Below are 18847 nucleotides of genomic sequence, written 5' to 3'. Positions count from 1 at the left end.
ACGACAAGCAAGGGGGTACTGATGACCTATTCTAACCCGGATCCCCTCGGGATACCTATTTCTTTGAATGAATGTATTTTAGTAATGGCCGCATAGAGTGCTCTCCCACCGGTTTTCAATAGTATATCCGCTGCTTCCAGGAATTTTAATTTTTAGATAACGATATTTTCCCATAGTTTGTATGATTTGGTCTTCAATTTTGAAGTTGAAAATAGACCGTGGTAGTTTACCCTCCGGAAATGCACCCACGTGTCACATTCAGCCTCCACCGTATACACCATTGATAATGTTCAAAACACGTTGCATATCACAGTCATAACTCCTTAGGTACATTTAAACCAGTTTGTTTGAAAACCATTAACGGTAACACACGATTCAGTATTAGAGTGAAGGATGCATTATACATATGACCATCTATACCATTCAGCTGGAGTTTATATTGTAAAAGATCTACACAATCAAAGACTTTTCCTAGATCTATAAAAGTACCTAATGTTGATGGTCGATTTTTTATTATTAAAGAAAAAAAAAACGAAATTGATAAATAAAAACGAAAATATTGTAACGTGCTAATGTCAAAGAAAGGAGAAAGTACATGTACGCTTAGCATATAAATTTGGCCTAGTAAAATCAAGAAAAATAAAGTAGAAAATGGCACACTTTTACCTATCGAAGTCATTTGGGGGCAACACCCTCTCTTCAAATATACACATATTTACACACAACATGTTATGTTGAACAACTTCACACCCAAAGTCAATAAAAGCGTGCAATTGAGGGTTTCAAAATCATGGTTGATCGACCATTCAAAATATATATGGTAACATGCGTTTATTAATGGTAAATATCTGTTGAACACTCACCTCAAATTGTTTCAAGTTAAGTATGACAGATTTTTTTTTACAGTAGGTCAAAATATGGTATATTTTTCGAGATTTTTCTCACATGTAACCATCGTTACTGAGTCCTTAACATGATAATATGTAAGATAAACATTAATTTTCCATGTATTATTCCATAACTTGTATTGGAATTGACTGAGCATATATTTTTCTAATTTGCGAAAGACAATAAATACAGGTTTTCAAAGAAAATATTTAATCAACACAACAAGAAATTATCTGCTGTAAAAGTCAGCAATAAGATTTTAAGAGCGCAAAATAAACGACTAGATATCGCTTTCAATATCTTTGAAATGGCAGAAAATAAAATTGATTAACAAATATTCTCGAACAGTTCAATATGTATGAAACATGAAAACAAAAGACTAGCAATATATATAGAACGATAGCTTATTTGTATGTAAATGAAGTAGCGCTATAATTATGTAACGTATGTTTCAACACTTACGCAACAGTACATCCATGAAAATATTATGCCAAAACGATGTCATCATCAGTTATTCTTTACGATTGATGTTGCAAAATCATAACGACATCACTTAATTCAATGGAAATACCAATTTTAATAGAAATATAACGTAGACAAACAAAACAATTTACCAAATGTGTCTTTTCTTCTGAATTTGTTAATTTGCAATAAATATGCGATTAATACAAAAGTAAAAGATTGATGTTTCGCTATTTAAATACTCATGATTCTCTAAGGGATACAAGACGAAGATGGTTTATTATGTCAGATACGGGACTGGCACGAGCCGCGTAGCGACGAGTGATCAGTCCCGTATCTGACATAATAGACCATCGGAGTCTTGTATCTTACTTAAAACATTGTTCTATCTAAATACAAATGCATTTAAACGCAAAAAATAAAAATAAAAAATTGAAAAAACCCCACGTACCAATATATATTGGTATAGACAAATATATTTACACCTTTCGTTTCTGATTTGTTTTTAATATTAGATATATTAGGGATTCATAAACTTTAATGATACACAAGGTCAACTCTTATCTTTAATTCACAAAAAACTGTTAGCTCATTATTTCAATTGTCATAATACGATACTCCTCAAAACAGGGTTTTGTTCTTCATGGAAAGCGATTCAAATGCTTCTATTGTCTGAAGACTGTACTCAACAAAACTGGTTTTCTTTTTTTTGGGGGTGAATGAGGGTACGTAAAGGGTGTTCGGAAAGAATCTTTTAGATAAAACAAAACCTTGACTTCCCACGTTCTTTTCTGGGAACCCTAATAATATGATACTGACACGTAGGCCTATAAATGGTATAAAAACAGAAGCTGCAGCCCTCTTTTGGCATTTAGTCCGGGTGCCATGAAGAAATGGATTCAAATGATTGAAAAGTACATGAGTTTGCGGTAAGATTATTCATTATTTCTACAAATTCTCCTAAATATATTAACAATTTGTTTTCAGTGTTTATTTTGTTTGTTTCATTTTTGCTGTATACAAATTTCTTTTTAATCATTTGTAGCCCCAGCAGTGGAAAATGCAATGCATTATATCTCAGACCAAAAATCGCTCCTAAGGGGAATGTATGGTACGACGACGTCCCAGTCGGGGTACATCAACTGCAACAGATTGTGGCCAAAATGTGTAGAGAGGCAGGATTAGATGGGCTTTTTACAAATCACTCTCTTCGGGCTACTGCTGCCACACGCACATATGCTGCGGGTGTTGACGAGCAACTTATAGCGGGGAAAAAACTGGTCACAGGTCATCTGCGATTCGCAACTACAAACGCACCTCCGAGGAACAATTACACGAGTGTAAGTGATTTGATTCAGAAACCGTCCAGTGTCCCACCGGAGCCGAAGAAAGTGAAGCTCAATGAAAGTGTTTCCTTTGGATCGAGAAAAGAAATAAACATCACTGCCGGGGATGTAACAGTGAATTTGCGACTTCAATGTGCATGTATTTAAATGAATGATTGTGACATGGATTTATAACTGTGGTGCCTAAACGATTTCATATACAGTAAAATCGGATTTTACACGAAACACTCATTTCGTATAATTTACTGGAATATTTCACGCCTTGAATATTGTATTTGATAAATAATAAATATGTTTTCTCGCACAACGAAGAGTGGTCTTTATTCCTGGTTTTTACTGTCAGTCCAATATTTCTCATAATATTGGCCTGCTCTTAATAATACTGGACTATGTTCAGTACCGTATGAAAAATAAAGTACTGTCAAGACAAAGAACTGACGTCACAACAATGTTTTAATATAGAAATAACAGAAACATGTTTTGAAACCTGGATTGCTCTTTGTTATAATAAACAATGAAAGTAACGTATGTTTCTTATTTTTCCTTTCATTACTGTAAACACATCATTTCCATTCAAAAAATGGAAAGAAACATATTTACCCATTTCTAACAATCTGTTTACAATAATAATATAAAGAAAATGTTTAATTTCCCAACATTTTGATTAAATGTATACCGAATCTTATGTTTTTGTTGTTTATTTTGGAATACCTTTCCATAGAAACTGTCAGTATAATCCACCACGCGGTGTTATGAATGAATATTTAACGTGAACCTTAAGACATAGATGTCCCCTATTGATTTTGAGGTCAAAAGGACAACGGTTAAACTACTCTGGACATACGCTATTGTCCGTTGAGAAGTCTTTCCTTGATAGACATCAAACTTGAAACACTGGTGCCCCTTATGAATAGATGACCCCCATTGAATTTCAAGTCACAAGGTCAAAGGTCATACAAAATTACTCAAATGACCAGTTGCTTATAAGTATTTTGAGAGACAAAACTTACATGTATCATTATGGTAGCCTTTGACCGGTAGTTAAACCTTTATTTTCACTGTCTATACAGACATTCTACCTTTTCAGTATTGCCACAAGGGGAGCATATAATATTATTTCTAAAACATTTTTTCATGGTTGTTCTTATGTTTTATTGCATTTTTTTTCATGGTAGTCATTCTGTACTTCTGCTCTCAGAAGCGTCATTTCTGAAAAAATAAATAATTAAAAACAAGTAGAATAATATTACGTAACGGAATTCCTGGTAACATATGTTACACACAGATAAAATATTTTTTAATGATTTCTCTATAAGATTTCATAGAACAATCATCAGAGATTAATCCATTCATTTCTAAGGTATATTATGAAAAGATGCTGAATTCTAGCAAATTGATAAATGTAGAGTTGCATAGTTACATGTATCATAAATAGGACAGTAGCAGAGAAAAACATGACCTGTATTTCTTCCAGAGGATATCTGTATATGCTGGTGAATACGGGAACAATAACACATTTGTTTCTTCATAACATAGTTGATATTCAACAAACATATCATTAAAGTTGATATTTTGTCAATATGTAGTTCAATATTTGATGTCTAATCAAGCATTTCATTAAGTAGCATACGTTACGTTGAGTAATGTTTGTTACCAGCGTTCTACTCAATGTAATTCTTACACCAGAGGAATTTCGAGATATTTGGAATACGATATACATTCTTTGATATCAGAAGAACAAATTCAGACCAAAACATTCCATCTGCTTAATCAATATTGTATATCAAACATTGCAGTTGTTGTAACAGTACTTACCGTAAGAGAAAATTAATCCTAATTCTCAAAGTTTAAGACGTATTGACTTTCAAACTCAAATGTTCATAGTAGACGTTCATGTCGTATACCACATCATGCAGACAGAGAGCAAAAATACGCTGGAAATTGTTCTATCATTCCCTTTAATTAATTTCTCAGTAACGAATGTTACATCACGAATGTTACATCTTGACACGTTTGTCAAATTTCAGACCAACCAATGACTTCTGCAAAAGAAATGTTTATATTTTCATTTTCTGTACACTACGAGATTTTCATAAAAGGGGTAACATTTGCTCTGCAAATAAGTTTTCATAAAAAAAATTATTGTATCGTATGTTACATTTCTAAAATCGAAATGCAAAATTTTGAGAATAATGATGACTTCTTCTCAATGCCACATCCAAATATCGCTTGATGAATATTTTCCCAAAGTTTTTGAATATTTTAGCGACAAAATAGATCAAAAACATAAAGATAATGCGAAATCTTTGTTCATACATTGGGTGTTTAATTGACCCTATGATCACATAATATAATCTGGCGACATGGAGTAATATATACACCACTCCTTAAAATCATACGCAAAAGGTGTTAAACTTTTATTGAATGAAAATTTAGGAAATACAAATGATATAAACGCAAAGAAAATTAAAAAACACGCTCTCAGATTTTTATATTTGCTTGTTCAATTTTAAAAACTTGAGTCGGCGACAGTCACGTATATTACAAAATTAGGGTATCTACGCTTCCTACCAAGTTTATAAGTAAAGGGGAAATAAAAAGTATACCATGCCTAGGGAGGCTATGGGTCCATGAATGTATAGCACACAAAATATATGATTTGATATAGCTTATTTTCTAATAAAGTGCCGGCGACATCGATTGCACGCTTTTATTGACTGTGTTCAAATAGTTGAAGTTCAATATACACTTCAGTCCATCTGTTTATGGTGCAGAACTGACATTCATCTGTATCAAACTCTAATACAGAACTGACACAAATTTCAAGGTTCCCAGCCAAAATCATAAAGCACCGATTAATGGCTAACCTTAAAGGACACAACGCATGTTTCTAAACTTTTTCATTTTTTCAGCAAAATTAACTCTTTTTATGCCTAAAACTACTTTAAATGTGTTTTAAATGAAATATTTTGCGTAGTTTTCGAGTTTGAAAGCGATGAAATTCAAATCTTGCGATATGTATATTTTCTTTCGCTAGTTTACGCGCCATTTTGTGTGACGTCATATGCGCCCTCGGGTTTGAAAACATCTATTAGCCATTTCATAAACAGATTAGATTTAATCGACAAAAAACCAATTGTCACGTTAACGGCTTGTAAATAATAATGCATTAAGATGTTTTGTGCCGTGCTCGGGTGTACTAGTTGTCGGTAGAAAGGATTTAGACTGAGTATTTTTCAATTTTTCGAAGGAAGGTACGAGAAAAAAGACGTGGATAATTTTTTTGTTGGAGCAAGAACTTTACCTTAAAAAACACACCCAGTCACCTTTTCAAACATCGCTTGGACAGAGACCCTGATAAACTGCGAGAAAATGGATATATCGAAGCTATAAGCACTGGTAGGCCTATAGCATACATTCTGTTTTGCTCTTCAAATTCAATACACACTCGGATCAACTGACATTCACCTTGTAACAACATATATCGACGATACAATGTAACTTCTACCAACTGGTAGATTTACAACAACAAAAATTAAGATACAAAATAATTGAACTTTAAATTATACAAATAATAGAATATTGTATTTCCTAACTTTAAATTGAATTATAAAATTATTTCTTTATTGAACTCGTAGCATCTTGAGTGCGTCAGTAGGCTATAACGCCGTGCTCCCACTTCGTACCTCCTAAAGACGTGCAGATCACAATTCAAAAATAGTAATAAGATTGCTTTATCAAAATAAAATAATGTGATTACCACTTTAAATTTGAATATTTTTATTGATTTGTGTGTGTGTTGTCTTTTTCTTTCTTTCCGAAATGCACGCGTGACAATAGCTTGGCATAGGGCTTAGTTGTCAACAATTTAACGTATCATAATTTGTCTAATCCAAAAATAAATAATGATTGCACTGTTTATTTTAGAAAAACAGCACAAATTACAGATGTATAAAGGAATAACATCCCCAAACAGTTTGTAGACAGCGACCCATATAAACATTATTTACTCACAATTTTGCCGATTTCATACACGCTTTACTCGCTATATTTGGGTATTTACATCGTTATATGTGTGCACTGGTGGCGAACACATATAAAACTCGGACAATTTATCAACATCGATTTAAATGTTGCCCATGGTAAATTAATTAGGCCCCTAAAAGTTGAGTTTTTAATAATATCTCGCAGTACTTTCACAATCCGAAGGGCTCATGTGACGTCACTGTACCACGTGACTACCTACCTAATTAACTTGACTTTTTGAAATCGGGGCTTAGATTTAAGTCTGTATTGTGGTTAATTATCGCACAATATCGGCGAACGAACTATTAGAATTAATTACTATAAGCATAAAGAAGACAAAATGCATGTAACATTGTATACTTTGAAAACATGAGATATGTCCTTTAATCAGGAATATAAACAATGAACCCTAATATCCCCATGAGAACATCGGCGACCACTAGTGTAGGATGCTGACAGATATATCCCGTTACCCATTGTGATAATAGTATAGAGCAATAAATGCCGAGCATGCATACAAGATAAACAAATAATAGAATCAGTGAAACTCAAAAATTATGATATTAAATTAAAAAACAAAACTCAATTTAATATATAAAAAAAACCACGAAAACTAAATTTAAAAAATTAAAACTTTATAAAAAAGCGAAATTAAGAACAGTTTTTAAGAATATAATGTGTGTGTCAGTAGTGTTTAACAAGGAAGGAAACATGGCTCCTAATGCTTTGATTTACGGCGATTTAATTATCGCCGATGGAGCATGACATTACAAAACAGCCAACTTATCCATTCGTTACACGTTCACTGCACGGTCCAAGACCTCGTGTATCGGGTTATAGAATTTCTCCAAAATTACTTCAACACCAGCCCCCATAAATCTGGTAAGAAAATATATGGCTTCCATAAGCCACGTACCTCAACAATCACTTGACTACACTAATTAAGTCTTTCGGCAGTGTGATACGAGGGTATAGTATTGAGATAATTGATTTGTTTGATCGATAGATTGGATTTTAGCTGCATGCAAATCCGTCTCATCAAGAGTCTTTTTGTCTTTCAGTTTGATAATTTTAGAATAGAAGATGTGAGCATATCTCTTCATTTCATATTGCGTTGGTATGAACCACATGATAGGTACAATGTACATAAGAGTAAACGTCTTTGTCGCTCTGGAGGGTGTGCCAGTATTTTAAAAGCTTTGCTTTATGAGTTGTATTTGGTGATAAAAACAAGGGATATATCCTAATTTTTGCCTTTATTTACACCTGATGATAGAGTAGCTCGATCGTAGTTATCAGTTTCATTATCACTATAGCCCCTTTTAGAAGGTTTGTTTTGAAATCTTTAAGAATTTATTCATTCAATGAATTTATCCACTCAAACCATTCATACAATTGTACATGAGGTACATAATGGTACATGAGGTACATAATTATACGATGGCTGATAGCGGCCGTCACTTTACACCTACATTTTGTGCGTAGCGTGTACATCGTTTCCTGAAAAATCACTGATAACATACACTCACTACACTTCACCATGAAATATAATAAGATAAAGACCGCAAATATAGCGAATATTTCCACCGCGATTTTTTCCCCTGTACAGTATTGCATAGACAGATTTGTCCGCTTATTGTAGTATGTTTCTACTGCAGTAATTAATTCTTCAAATTGCATGAAATTTGTGTAGAGTCATGTGATATCATAGGCTAACTCCCCGTGTATTAAGTAAGAAAATATATGTCACTTGACTCTACACAAACGGTGTGATACAGTGTGGACCGGGTTGTTGTTACAATTCGTGATCTTTGTTTCTGCCAAGCGCTGGAAACGTTGCTGTGTCATGTAAACTTATGAGTTCACATCACTACAATTCGTTTTCTTATTCATTGATTTCGTTTTTTACTTCATAATTTTGTTTTTCATTTAATGACTTCGTTTTTATTTAGTTTTGGTTTTTATTTAGCTTTTTTTTGTTTTTTATTGAGCAATTTCTTTTTTTGTTATTTAGTAATTTCGGTTTTTCTTTATCTAATATTTTCGTTTATTATTTGAAAATTTCGTTTTTTTACATAAAATGTTTGTTTTTTAATCTAAAAATTTCGTTTCTATAGAATAATTTCGTTTTTCATTTAGTTTTTGGTTTGCACTAATGGGCTTCCGTAAAAGATAAACAAAACCACAACAAGCCTGGTTTTCAAAATCGGTATATGTTCATTGGCAAAAGTAGCATAATGTAGAAAATCTGCATGTTGTTTTTCGGCAAAAAAATATCGCATCTAAAACACGTCAAGTAAACACAAGGAGAACCCGTCCCGTACATTGTAATACAATTAACGACGTTTTAAAGGCTGTAATTATATGCTGAATCTCTGCATTTCAGGGATAGCCATCAGCTTCCGAAAAATTACAAGGAAGTCGATGGTGTAGAGATGAGATTTAAAGCTGCTGATAACCCGGACGCTCCAGATATCAGCAGTATCTACGTAGGAGACGAATTTTACATGTTTCTCAAATACATGGGAGGTGAGTTTTTTTCCAGATTATTCTTTATTAGAACTTTGAATAAAACCAGAACATTTTTTCACGGGAAGATAGCACCACCCTCAAATGAGGACGCAGTTTTTTGCAATATCTTTCTTTATTCAAACTTTGTGCATAATAAAAATAATTATATCTTTTGCAGAAATTTTATTCACTGGGTATAATTAAAAAATTGGATTATTTGTCGAAATGCGCATCTGGTGCATCAAAATTGGTACCATATAAGTTTTACATTTCATACTGAAAAAGGTTATATTTTCTATAGATAATCATTTATCTATATTTAAGAAATGTCAAAGGCAATAATTCCAAAATATCCTGGTGTTTTCTCTATTGTACGCAAACCCAGAAGGCTCATTCGAAATTCAAAATATAAGATTCAAAATTCAAAATCCAAATTAACCAATCAAAACTGATGGTGTAGGTCACAATAGATAAAAGGTTAGAGGTTGCACGCATATAAACTTAAAATATGACAGAAAACAAGTCAAATATACAGCTTAATCCTTGATTTCTTTTATCTAAACTACGCATTTACGTTATGCATACGTGCACAGTACTTAGCCGTTAGGGAAGCGGTGCACTTTTTATGTCTTGTTGAAATTTAACTATGTTTTCTAATTAATTAAACAATTATCAGCAGCAATCGTTTGCTTATTCTTTTAATATGTTCACCAAACAACGAAACATTTCTTTTTTAACTATATCATGATGTATGCTTAGCACGCAGACAGACCCGTAGACAGCGAGAAGGGGGAGGGAGAGGTAGAAATGTTGTTCTAGCTCCCACATATTTAACTCTGTACTGTATGTGATAACCAGCTCAAATAATAACGTATTATATTGAAAAAACATGAAGTCTTTTAACTGATGATGATACTCCTCTATTTTGACTCTGGATTTATTTTATTTCCAGTTAAGTTTGTCCATTAATAAATAGGTTAGGTACTAGTATAATCCAGCTGCTCGAGGTTCAGCGGTGACACTTTTAATAAAAGCATTTTTTTAAATTCATTTTATTTATTTATTTTGCTTTAAATTTCATTACATTTCATTTTCACCTTAATCCATTTTATTTTATTTATTCATTTTCATGAGATATATAAGCTACGTAGGGACTTTAGAGAAGGCTATGGGCGTTGGGGTCTATAGTAAATTTATATATAAACAATGAAGGAAATTCGAACTATGAATAAATTATGTATTATTTGATAAGCTATTTTTAAACGTGGATAAATTAGTATTCTGTGGTAATTACACATGTAGTTACGCTTCCTGAAACATAAATCATATAAAAAGAGACATAGATCTTATTCATGATTCGAATTTCCTACATTGTTTACACTCAGATACCCAAAATGAACAGATGGGGAAATATTTGATCAACCACCCCAACGGGTAGTTTGTTCCCAGTTACTTTTCACATCCCCTCCCCCTTTTTGAAATTGTCGACCGGCTGCGGATCTGTATAAACACACGATAATCAATTCCGGCACCCCACCCCACCCCCCACAACGTACATAAAATTATTTCTTTTGAAAACCTCATAATGTCTTGGTATGGTACAGTTTGTTGTCTGTTCATCCTTCAGCACCTTGTGAATACTAATAAGGCTAGGATAATCAAATCGGGAACACTTGTCCCATACAATGCAAGGAAGGTGTCTGTTGTTTCTCAAAGATATAAATCAAGATCGTACATCCATGGATAATCATGAAAGGTCAATACTAAAAAGGCTGAGATCAGCAAATGCTGTGCACACATTTCCCATTGTGTTTCAGGCTATGTATACAATGTATTTATTATAAGTAACAATTTTGCATCTCAAGTTGTCCCTTATAAAAATAAATCTTTCTTCAATTCTATATTCAATAAATCTATCTTGATATTAGTATTTTATTCATACTCTTGGGTAATTGAGAAAGAACGGAGCCATTTTTGACCAAAGAATGGTTTATTTTGGATATCAAACATTTTGATTTCTACTGCATTACTGAATATATTAGTACCTAGATTTACCATATTCATGCTTCTGACATTTTACTTTCAAAATTTCCATACATGTACAGTGTATATCCTTATATATGCCAAAATCCTTACTTTTTATTAAAGTTTAAAGTACTTGTATTGAATGTTCATGATTGGAAATTCACTATACTCTCTTTTGAAATACAGAAACGAACTACATACTGGTTCCACGAAAGTGTGAGGCAATTGAAGGAACGATGGTTCCTAAAAACCACAATGTGGACCATGTAAACCACGTAGACTTATGGAAATACAATTCACCGTAAGTATTAATATTCCTAGTGTATTTTCCCCCTTGAAATCAGTCTTTAATTTCAAAATACATTCATATTTCGGGATAAAGTCTACTCATAGACCCCGTCCTTTGTTAGCTGACCTGTTTTTATATTCTTATGTTCAAAGCAGAATTTATTCAAAAACTTCTCCGTAAGAAGAAAAAATCTCTTGCTGTGACCTTTAATATATCGACGACGTACTATATATTAACAATAATACTTTTCATTCATATGTCAATTCAATATATCCCTGTGAACTCGAAATAAAGGCCACCACATAGTAATCCACATCTGGTTCATACTTAGATATTTTATTGGAAATAGATATTAACGGGAAACTAACAACTCAACTTTATATATGATTTCCAGCTTCTACATCGTCAACTTCTCATATTTATGTAGCAATATTCCATTTTCAACTGAATATGGTGTTTACAATGTATATCTCTCAACTGATTCGATACACAAGAGCTTGTTCTACGAATGGTCTTTTTTGTTAAATTGAGGCAGGCTACTGACAAACAAGTTGATGGTGCAGGGGTTCCAACAGTCTCGTTTGAAGTCTGCATTTCGCAAATCATATGGTCGTTATAACGATCTAGTTTGCCGATACAACCTATCAATGGGTCAAATGCTCTCTGGCGTGTTTCATACCGATTGTTAGGCTGTTCTAGGCACACTGATTTTGGCTACGGATAACTTCGTTTACCTGATCAAGATATGGAGCCCACCGCGGGTGTGACCGGTCGACGGGAGATGATTACTCCTCATAGGCACCTGATCCCACATCTGGTATAACCAGGGGTCCGTGTTTGCCCTGCTCTCTACTTTGTATTGCTTGTGGGAGTAATGAGATTGATCACTGTTTGTTATCTTCACCTTTCATCCATTGATATTTGAATTTGATCTAATAGCTACCGTTAATATTTCTATAGCGAAAAGAAATAATATTGCAGAGACGGGACATCCTTGTCTGATACCTCTCTACATATTGCATGCTTTAGACACCCGCCCATTTTTTATCATAAAAATAGGTTTATTGTATAGTATGTTGACCCAATTAAGAAAGTTTTCGCCAAAGTTGTATTTTCAAGAACTTTCATAAAGTTCAATTCACCAGAGTCGAAAGCTTTTTGGAAATCAAGAAATAGAATTGATTCTAAATCATATTCTTCACAATATTGAAAAATATCAGCAACTAACCTTGCATTCAGATTAATATTTCGCCCTTTTATACAGATTAATTGATTTTCATGTATAACTTTAATATCTAAAACTTATTGTAATTTATTAGCTAGAATGAAAGCTATTATGTTATAATTAGTATTAGTAAGACTAAAAGGTCTGTAATACTTATGACCCCTGGGTCGAGGCCTCTGCTGGTGGACTGTTAGTCCCCGAAGGTCTCTACAGCCCAGTAGTTTAGTACTTCGTTACTAACTTGAAAATACGGATGTATATTTAATTGCCGTTATAAAATTTAGAAATTCATTTCAAAATTAAGGATTATCTCCCTCGTGCATAGCTCTTATCCTTGGACGAATTTGGCTCCACTTTTTTGACACACTGTTTTTGGCTATATTTAGCTCTAAAACTTCATAGTTATTTCGGATTTCAAACATTTCGGTTGAGCATCACTGAAGAGACATTATTTGTCGAAATGCGCATCTGGTGCATCAAAATTGGTACCGTATAAGTTTTACATTATGATTCTAAGGGTCTCAATGTTTTAGTATAAGAGTAGTTTTAAAATGATAGACCTTTTGAATATGTCATTGTATTTTTTGAAAGATCTCTTGAAGAGTGCAATAATACAATTGTTTTATGTTTTCCTAGAATGTTTGATATAATTCATTTGGTAATCCATTAGACCCAGATGATTTGTTTTTATACTGAATACCGTTTCCGTACATTCTGATAGTGAGGGAAGAGTGTTTAATAGGATAAAAGGTACAACAATGTATGATAAACAACTAATTGCATTTGTTTGACCTAAAACGGAAACATATACGCTTTTTGTAAAGACTTAAACCAAATATGGCCTAATAGGTGGTTTTTTTTTTCTTTTGTTACATGTACCCTGGCTTGATCCTTTCGGTATTTATAAGTGTTAAAATACGGAACACAAAGACACATATCTATAATTATAACAGGATTGATATTACTGTTTCAGACTCAGTTACGTTCTGTATAACACTGTCACTATTTATTCATAATTCCTTGCGATACTAAGGAACTCTAGATATATTTACAAATGCTTATTTGGCATGCTAAGCACCCTCATCAAGGAATTGTTAACAGTAGGACAGGCTAAATAATTGATAATAATAAATAATAATATCCTTTATTTATACAGGATTGCACAATTAGTTGTATAAACTAGTTTACATTGTGGTCCTGTCTATAACATATATACATATCGAGAACATAATATATCACAAAGCATGGAAATATCACAATTTATATACATACAGATAAGAACTAAATGAAAAGAGACAATAAACACACGAGTATCATTGAGTGTCAAAATAATGTTTTAGATAGGTTGATTTAAAAGATGTGGTAGTTGTACATTTTCTTATAAAATCTGGTAACGAGTTCCATAAAATTGCTGCTGAAATGATAAAAGATCTTCTAAAATATTCTGTTTTGGCTCTTGTAACATAGATAAAATTTGTAGAGCTCTGTCTTGTATTTCTTGTGTTTACCTCATTCACAAATCTAAAAACATGTAAATACTCTGGAGTCATATGATGTAAAACTTTAAACATAAGAATAAATTTTCGATAAATAAAATAGTCAATCAAAGGCATCCATCTCAAATTTGATAGCATGCAAAAAGTTGACACTGAATGAGGTACTTTGATATGTAAAATGATTCTTGCTGCCCTCTTTTGTAATTTAAAAAGCCTATCAATATTTGTCTTGTTCTTTGTATCCTGCCATACTGTACATCCTATGACTTTCCCTTCATCAATATTCGCCAGATGTTATTGAAATGAATTATATGATCACATTTGTCATTTTGCAAATCATATCTATTATAGTTATATTCACCTTTCATCTAATCGCTTCGATACTTTTTCAGCACATTTATACCTGCATTCTTGAAAGTTACCGTTTGGGAAAAAGCGATAATTCTCTCAATACGTCCCAATATAATCGTATCTACAAGTAGGAACCTCTGCTTTATATTATCATTCTGTTAGAGAGATATAATTGAAGAAAGAGAGATATTCTGTGTTTGATGATCTTTTTGGGAGTTGATTTTATCAACTCCTATATGCAGCCACTCGGCTCAAGGTGTTGTGGACCTTAGCACTACTTTACAAACAGGTGTAATTTTCAGCGCTAGCACCAAATAGTTCGAAAATCATTTGTACGTTTTACACGTTTAAATGCATACTTTCTGTAAAATTCACTTTTCTACCGTCGGTCAATTGAATTTGTAAATTGAAAAACAACCAAATTATCAATAGAAATACATAAAATCAATCGATCGACGCTACGTCGACTGATTTGTGTTAAATACACATTAAAGCGAACCGAAAATATCGTGCATCGCCACATTCAATGTTGGAGTGACTGTATTCATTTTTCACCTTATTGATAAAACCAAGAGTTATGTTTACGAGCTCGACAGTAGATTTATTTTGATTATTTAATGTGCAAACAACCAGTCATGCAGTTCAAACTTTCAGTTGTAAATGAAATCAAATATTGATTTTAAAAGACCCAAATATTTTGTTGTGTGTTTTCAAGAAAATTTGTCATAAAAAGTTTGAAAATCAAACTACACGCCACAGAATTTCCGTGTTTTAAGATACACATTTCCCCGTGGTCGGCGAAAATTGCACTTCAAGAGGATATTGCACACTTTAAAATTCCCTACACTGATTTAAAAATATTTCATAAAACTATATTTAAATTCTCTATGGCAAATATATTGGGACTTCTGTGACACAAGTAATAAACCGTTTAATATCGTAATGAAACGCCAAAACGAAGTGAGTATTTTAACAATACGCATAGGACATTCAAATTTGACTCATTCTAACCCACTAAACAGAGAACTTCAGCCTGAATGTATATGTTGTGACTGTTCATTAACTATACATGCAAGGTGAAGATAACGTACAGTGATCAATCTCATAACTCCCATAAGCAATACAAAATAGATAGTCGGGCAAACACGGACCCCTGGACATACCAGAGGTGGGATCAGGTGCCTAGGAGGAGTAAGCATCATGTGCAATCAATGCAACAACGTTTTACAAATATTGACAATCATTATATTATACAGTATTTACAAGAATGCGATTTTTACAGAAAAGGTTGAATACTTTGATATTACAAATATTGATATACACGAAATGTTCGTCGGATGGGACGTTAAAGGGTGCCCCATACTAAGGATCACAACCCCCTTGGCACGCAAAAGATCGTTTCTCTGATTTTCGAAAAAGAGTAGGCTCACTGGGGGCCGTTAGGGAAACTCAAATACTCGCAACCAAACATATTTCAGTTATTTAACCGCCACAAAATGGCTAACATTTTGCCAAAACGGCGTAAAACCCCAATCAACCAATCTTAAGCAGCGAGTGTCAGCTGGTTGACAGATAGAGCACGTGTACCTCGTGTGTAACAATCAGTACATGTAATGAATAAAATAGCATTTAGGTTTTCCTTTACTGATATAAATGGTTAGATTAAATGAATTTATTGCATTTTAATTCATAATGTTGAAATAACTTTCTATTACATGTATACCCTATTAATATTAGAGTTTTAAAGCACTCATTAGGTAGAATTAATCATATCCATATTATATATGCACTTCTGTTGATTCACGTAATCTTCATTATTTATACTAAAAGTTGAACCCATTACGTTTTAAAAGAGGGAATAAAAAATGAATTTCTCGATATTCTGTTCATTATGTTGAATGATAAGATGATAAAGCCATATAGCTGTATGCATCGTTTACTTAAAGTTTAGTTTTACTATAAAGTCACAATACAAATTTAATTTTTTCTACGAATTAAAAAGATGAAAATATAATGTCGCAGTAAACTATTCAACCTGAGATAGGTCTACCAACTGCAAATATCATCAACAATTAGTTACACGAAAAGGGCTAGAGAATACCTCGCCTCTGGTTTTTTGTTGTTGTTTTTTTTTTGGGGGGGGGGGGGATGGGGGGGGGGGAGGTTCTAAAAATGGTGGACTGGGACATAAATATCTCAGCATCTCAGAACCTTCCGTTCTTTATTGATTGTGAGGTTAAAACGATGAAATTGAACGCCGTGAAGAAATTATTGCGCACCAAATAACGATGCATTTAATCCAAGAATCATCAGTAGATTTAGAATGACCAGGCTTTTTTTCAGTTGGGAGGTGCATTATTGTTGCTCTTTCAAAAGGGTTTTTCAGAGAAGTGCAATTTTTGTCAAAATGTCACCGGCTGTATTGCATTCCTTGTTCATCTATTATAATCGGTGATATGACATTTTAAAAAACGGTTTCTATCCGAAATTTGTGTATTCCATTTAAACGAAAACATTCTAAAGTTTGATATTTTATCAAAAAAAACACCCGATATACCATTAAAAAACAAGGAAGGGGGAAGGGCCCCTGAAGTACTGTACACAAGCACCTGTACGTTTACTTGATCAAGATATAAGGCTCACGACTGGTGTGACCTGTCGACAGGGGATGCTTAATCCCCTAAGGATCTGATATGTACAGGGCTCCGTATTTGCCCAGCTCTTAACTTTGTATTCCACATAGGAATTATGAGATTGATCACTGTTCGTTATATTCGTCTTTTCACATGTGCAAAATTACGACTGCGGAATATGACTATTTTTGTAGGTTGACTAAATTGTAGATATTTCAATGTCAATTGTCGATGTTTACGAAGTTACGTTTGGGATCAATTTTAGAGATAAAAGATAAGTACATATCTGAGGTTTAAGTACAAGTTCTTCCACTTTAAGCAATGAGAAATTGTTTAGTTGTGTAAGTTATTACTCATGTCAATCCTTTGCATAAACTCAAAAATTATTAAGTTATGTGGGGTTTATCAAAAATTGCTTTTGTATTAAAATATATTTTGAAAAAATGGCAATTTTAAAGGTAAATGTACATGTATATACAACCCAGACAAGGATCCCGTGGAGATCCGAGTTAGACTAGGTCCTCAGTACCCCTTGCTTGTCTTAAAAGGCGACTAAATGGGGTGGTCCTTCGGATGAGACCACAAACACCGAGGTTCCGTGTCACAGCAGGTGTGGCACGATAAAGATACCTCCCTGCTCAATGACCATAAACGCTGAGTATAGGCTTAAATTTTGCAGCCCTTCACCGGCAGTGGCGACGTCTCCATATAAGTGAAATATTCTCGAGGGATACGTTAAACAATATTCAATCAATCCATACAAGGTGTCAACTCACCAGTGTATATACATGTATGTTCTGTACATGTATGTAGACATAAATAATTGCGCCTAGATTGTTCTAGAGACACAACATACATTTATGCATAAGTTTATAACTTTTGAGAATATTTTTCAATTCTTTAAAACAAAATGAAAATAATTCTTAATCCCAGAAGCATCTGCTACAAACCTACATAAAATCAACTCCCATCAGTACTTTCTGTACTTTGATTTACTAATGCCGTTATCAATTCTTTGACAGAAATACATGTGCCAGTCATCGTGAACTCCTTGTAGACTTTACAAGGGTGCATTCCAGCACAGTTGTTGCACAGATGTATGGTTTTCGATTCTCTGGCAACAACTATTACGTAACGATTACCTGCGATGTTACAATGTATCCTCCAGAAAAGAACAAGGTAAGATCCTATCGATCAATTGGTCTATTTATTTGTATGTATGCAAGTTTTCCAACAATACTGGCAATATTTTCATATCCCTGAAGATGAGAACATACACTACTATTTGTGTAAAGGCTGTATCCACATCGTTGCGTGCTATTTCACAATGCAAAATAATAGAAATAATCCATCGTTTAATATTTCAATGAATGTACTTGTGACTTATCATTTGATGTAATATACTACTCAAAATTTGAAAAGGATCACTTGGTCATATGTGTGTAATTTACCACTAACATAACAAAAGACATAAATTTGACTCAGAAACGTGTTTACTCAGGTTATGAATGAAAATTCATGAACGGCATGAACTTTTATCAATACGAAATGCTTGAAATAAGATAACAATACCAAAAGGCATTTCATTACAAAAA

The 18847-nt window shown here is 33.3% G+C and overlaps 3 protein-coding genes across 6 annotated transcripts in view; all 3 read left to right on the top strand.

Moving 5' to 3' along the window:
- Positions 1–18847, top strand: part of LOC125681624 (uncharacterized) — a 183429-nt gene that overhangs the window by 110525 nt on the left and 54057 nt on the right. The gene's annotated exons all lie outside the window — the stretch shown is intronic.
- The window catches only part of LOC125681623 (uncharacterized), a 121988-nt gene that overhangs the window by 96150 nt on the left and 6991 nt on the right, over positions 1–18847 (top strand). For both annotated transcript variants that reach the window (XM_056153633.1, XM_056153632.1), the window contains exons 6-8: positions 9109–9251; positions 11445–11559; positions 18275–18431. In XM_056153633.1, coding sequence (XP_056009608.1) covers positions 9109–9251; positions 11445–11559; positions 18275–18431 — 415 coding nt within the window. The remainder of the gene's footprint in view (positions 1–9108; positions 9252–11444; positions 11560–18274; positions 18432–18847) is intronic.
- LOC130051590 (uncharacterized) lies at positions 2244–3004 on the top strand. The gene is made up of 2 exons (XM_056153638.1): positions 2244–2279; positions 2396–3004. The coding sequence occupies exons 1-2, from the start codon at positions 2254–2256 to the stop codon at positions 2841–2843; spliced, it is 474 nt and encodes a 157-aa protein (XP_056009613.1). The 5' UTR covers positions 2244–2253; the 3' UTR covers positions 2844–3004.

Source organism: Ostrea edulis, chromosome 2, assembly GCF_947568905.1.
Source record: "Ostrea edulis chromosome 2, xbOstEdul1.1, whole genome shotgun sequence".
Classification (NCBI taxonomy): domain Eukaryota; kingdom Metazoa; phylum Mollusca; class Bivalvia; order Ostreida; family Ostreidae; genus Ostrea; species Ostrea edulis.
Note: the sequence above shows the minus strand (reverse complement) of the source record. Positions and strands in the feature narration are given on the sequence as shown.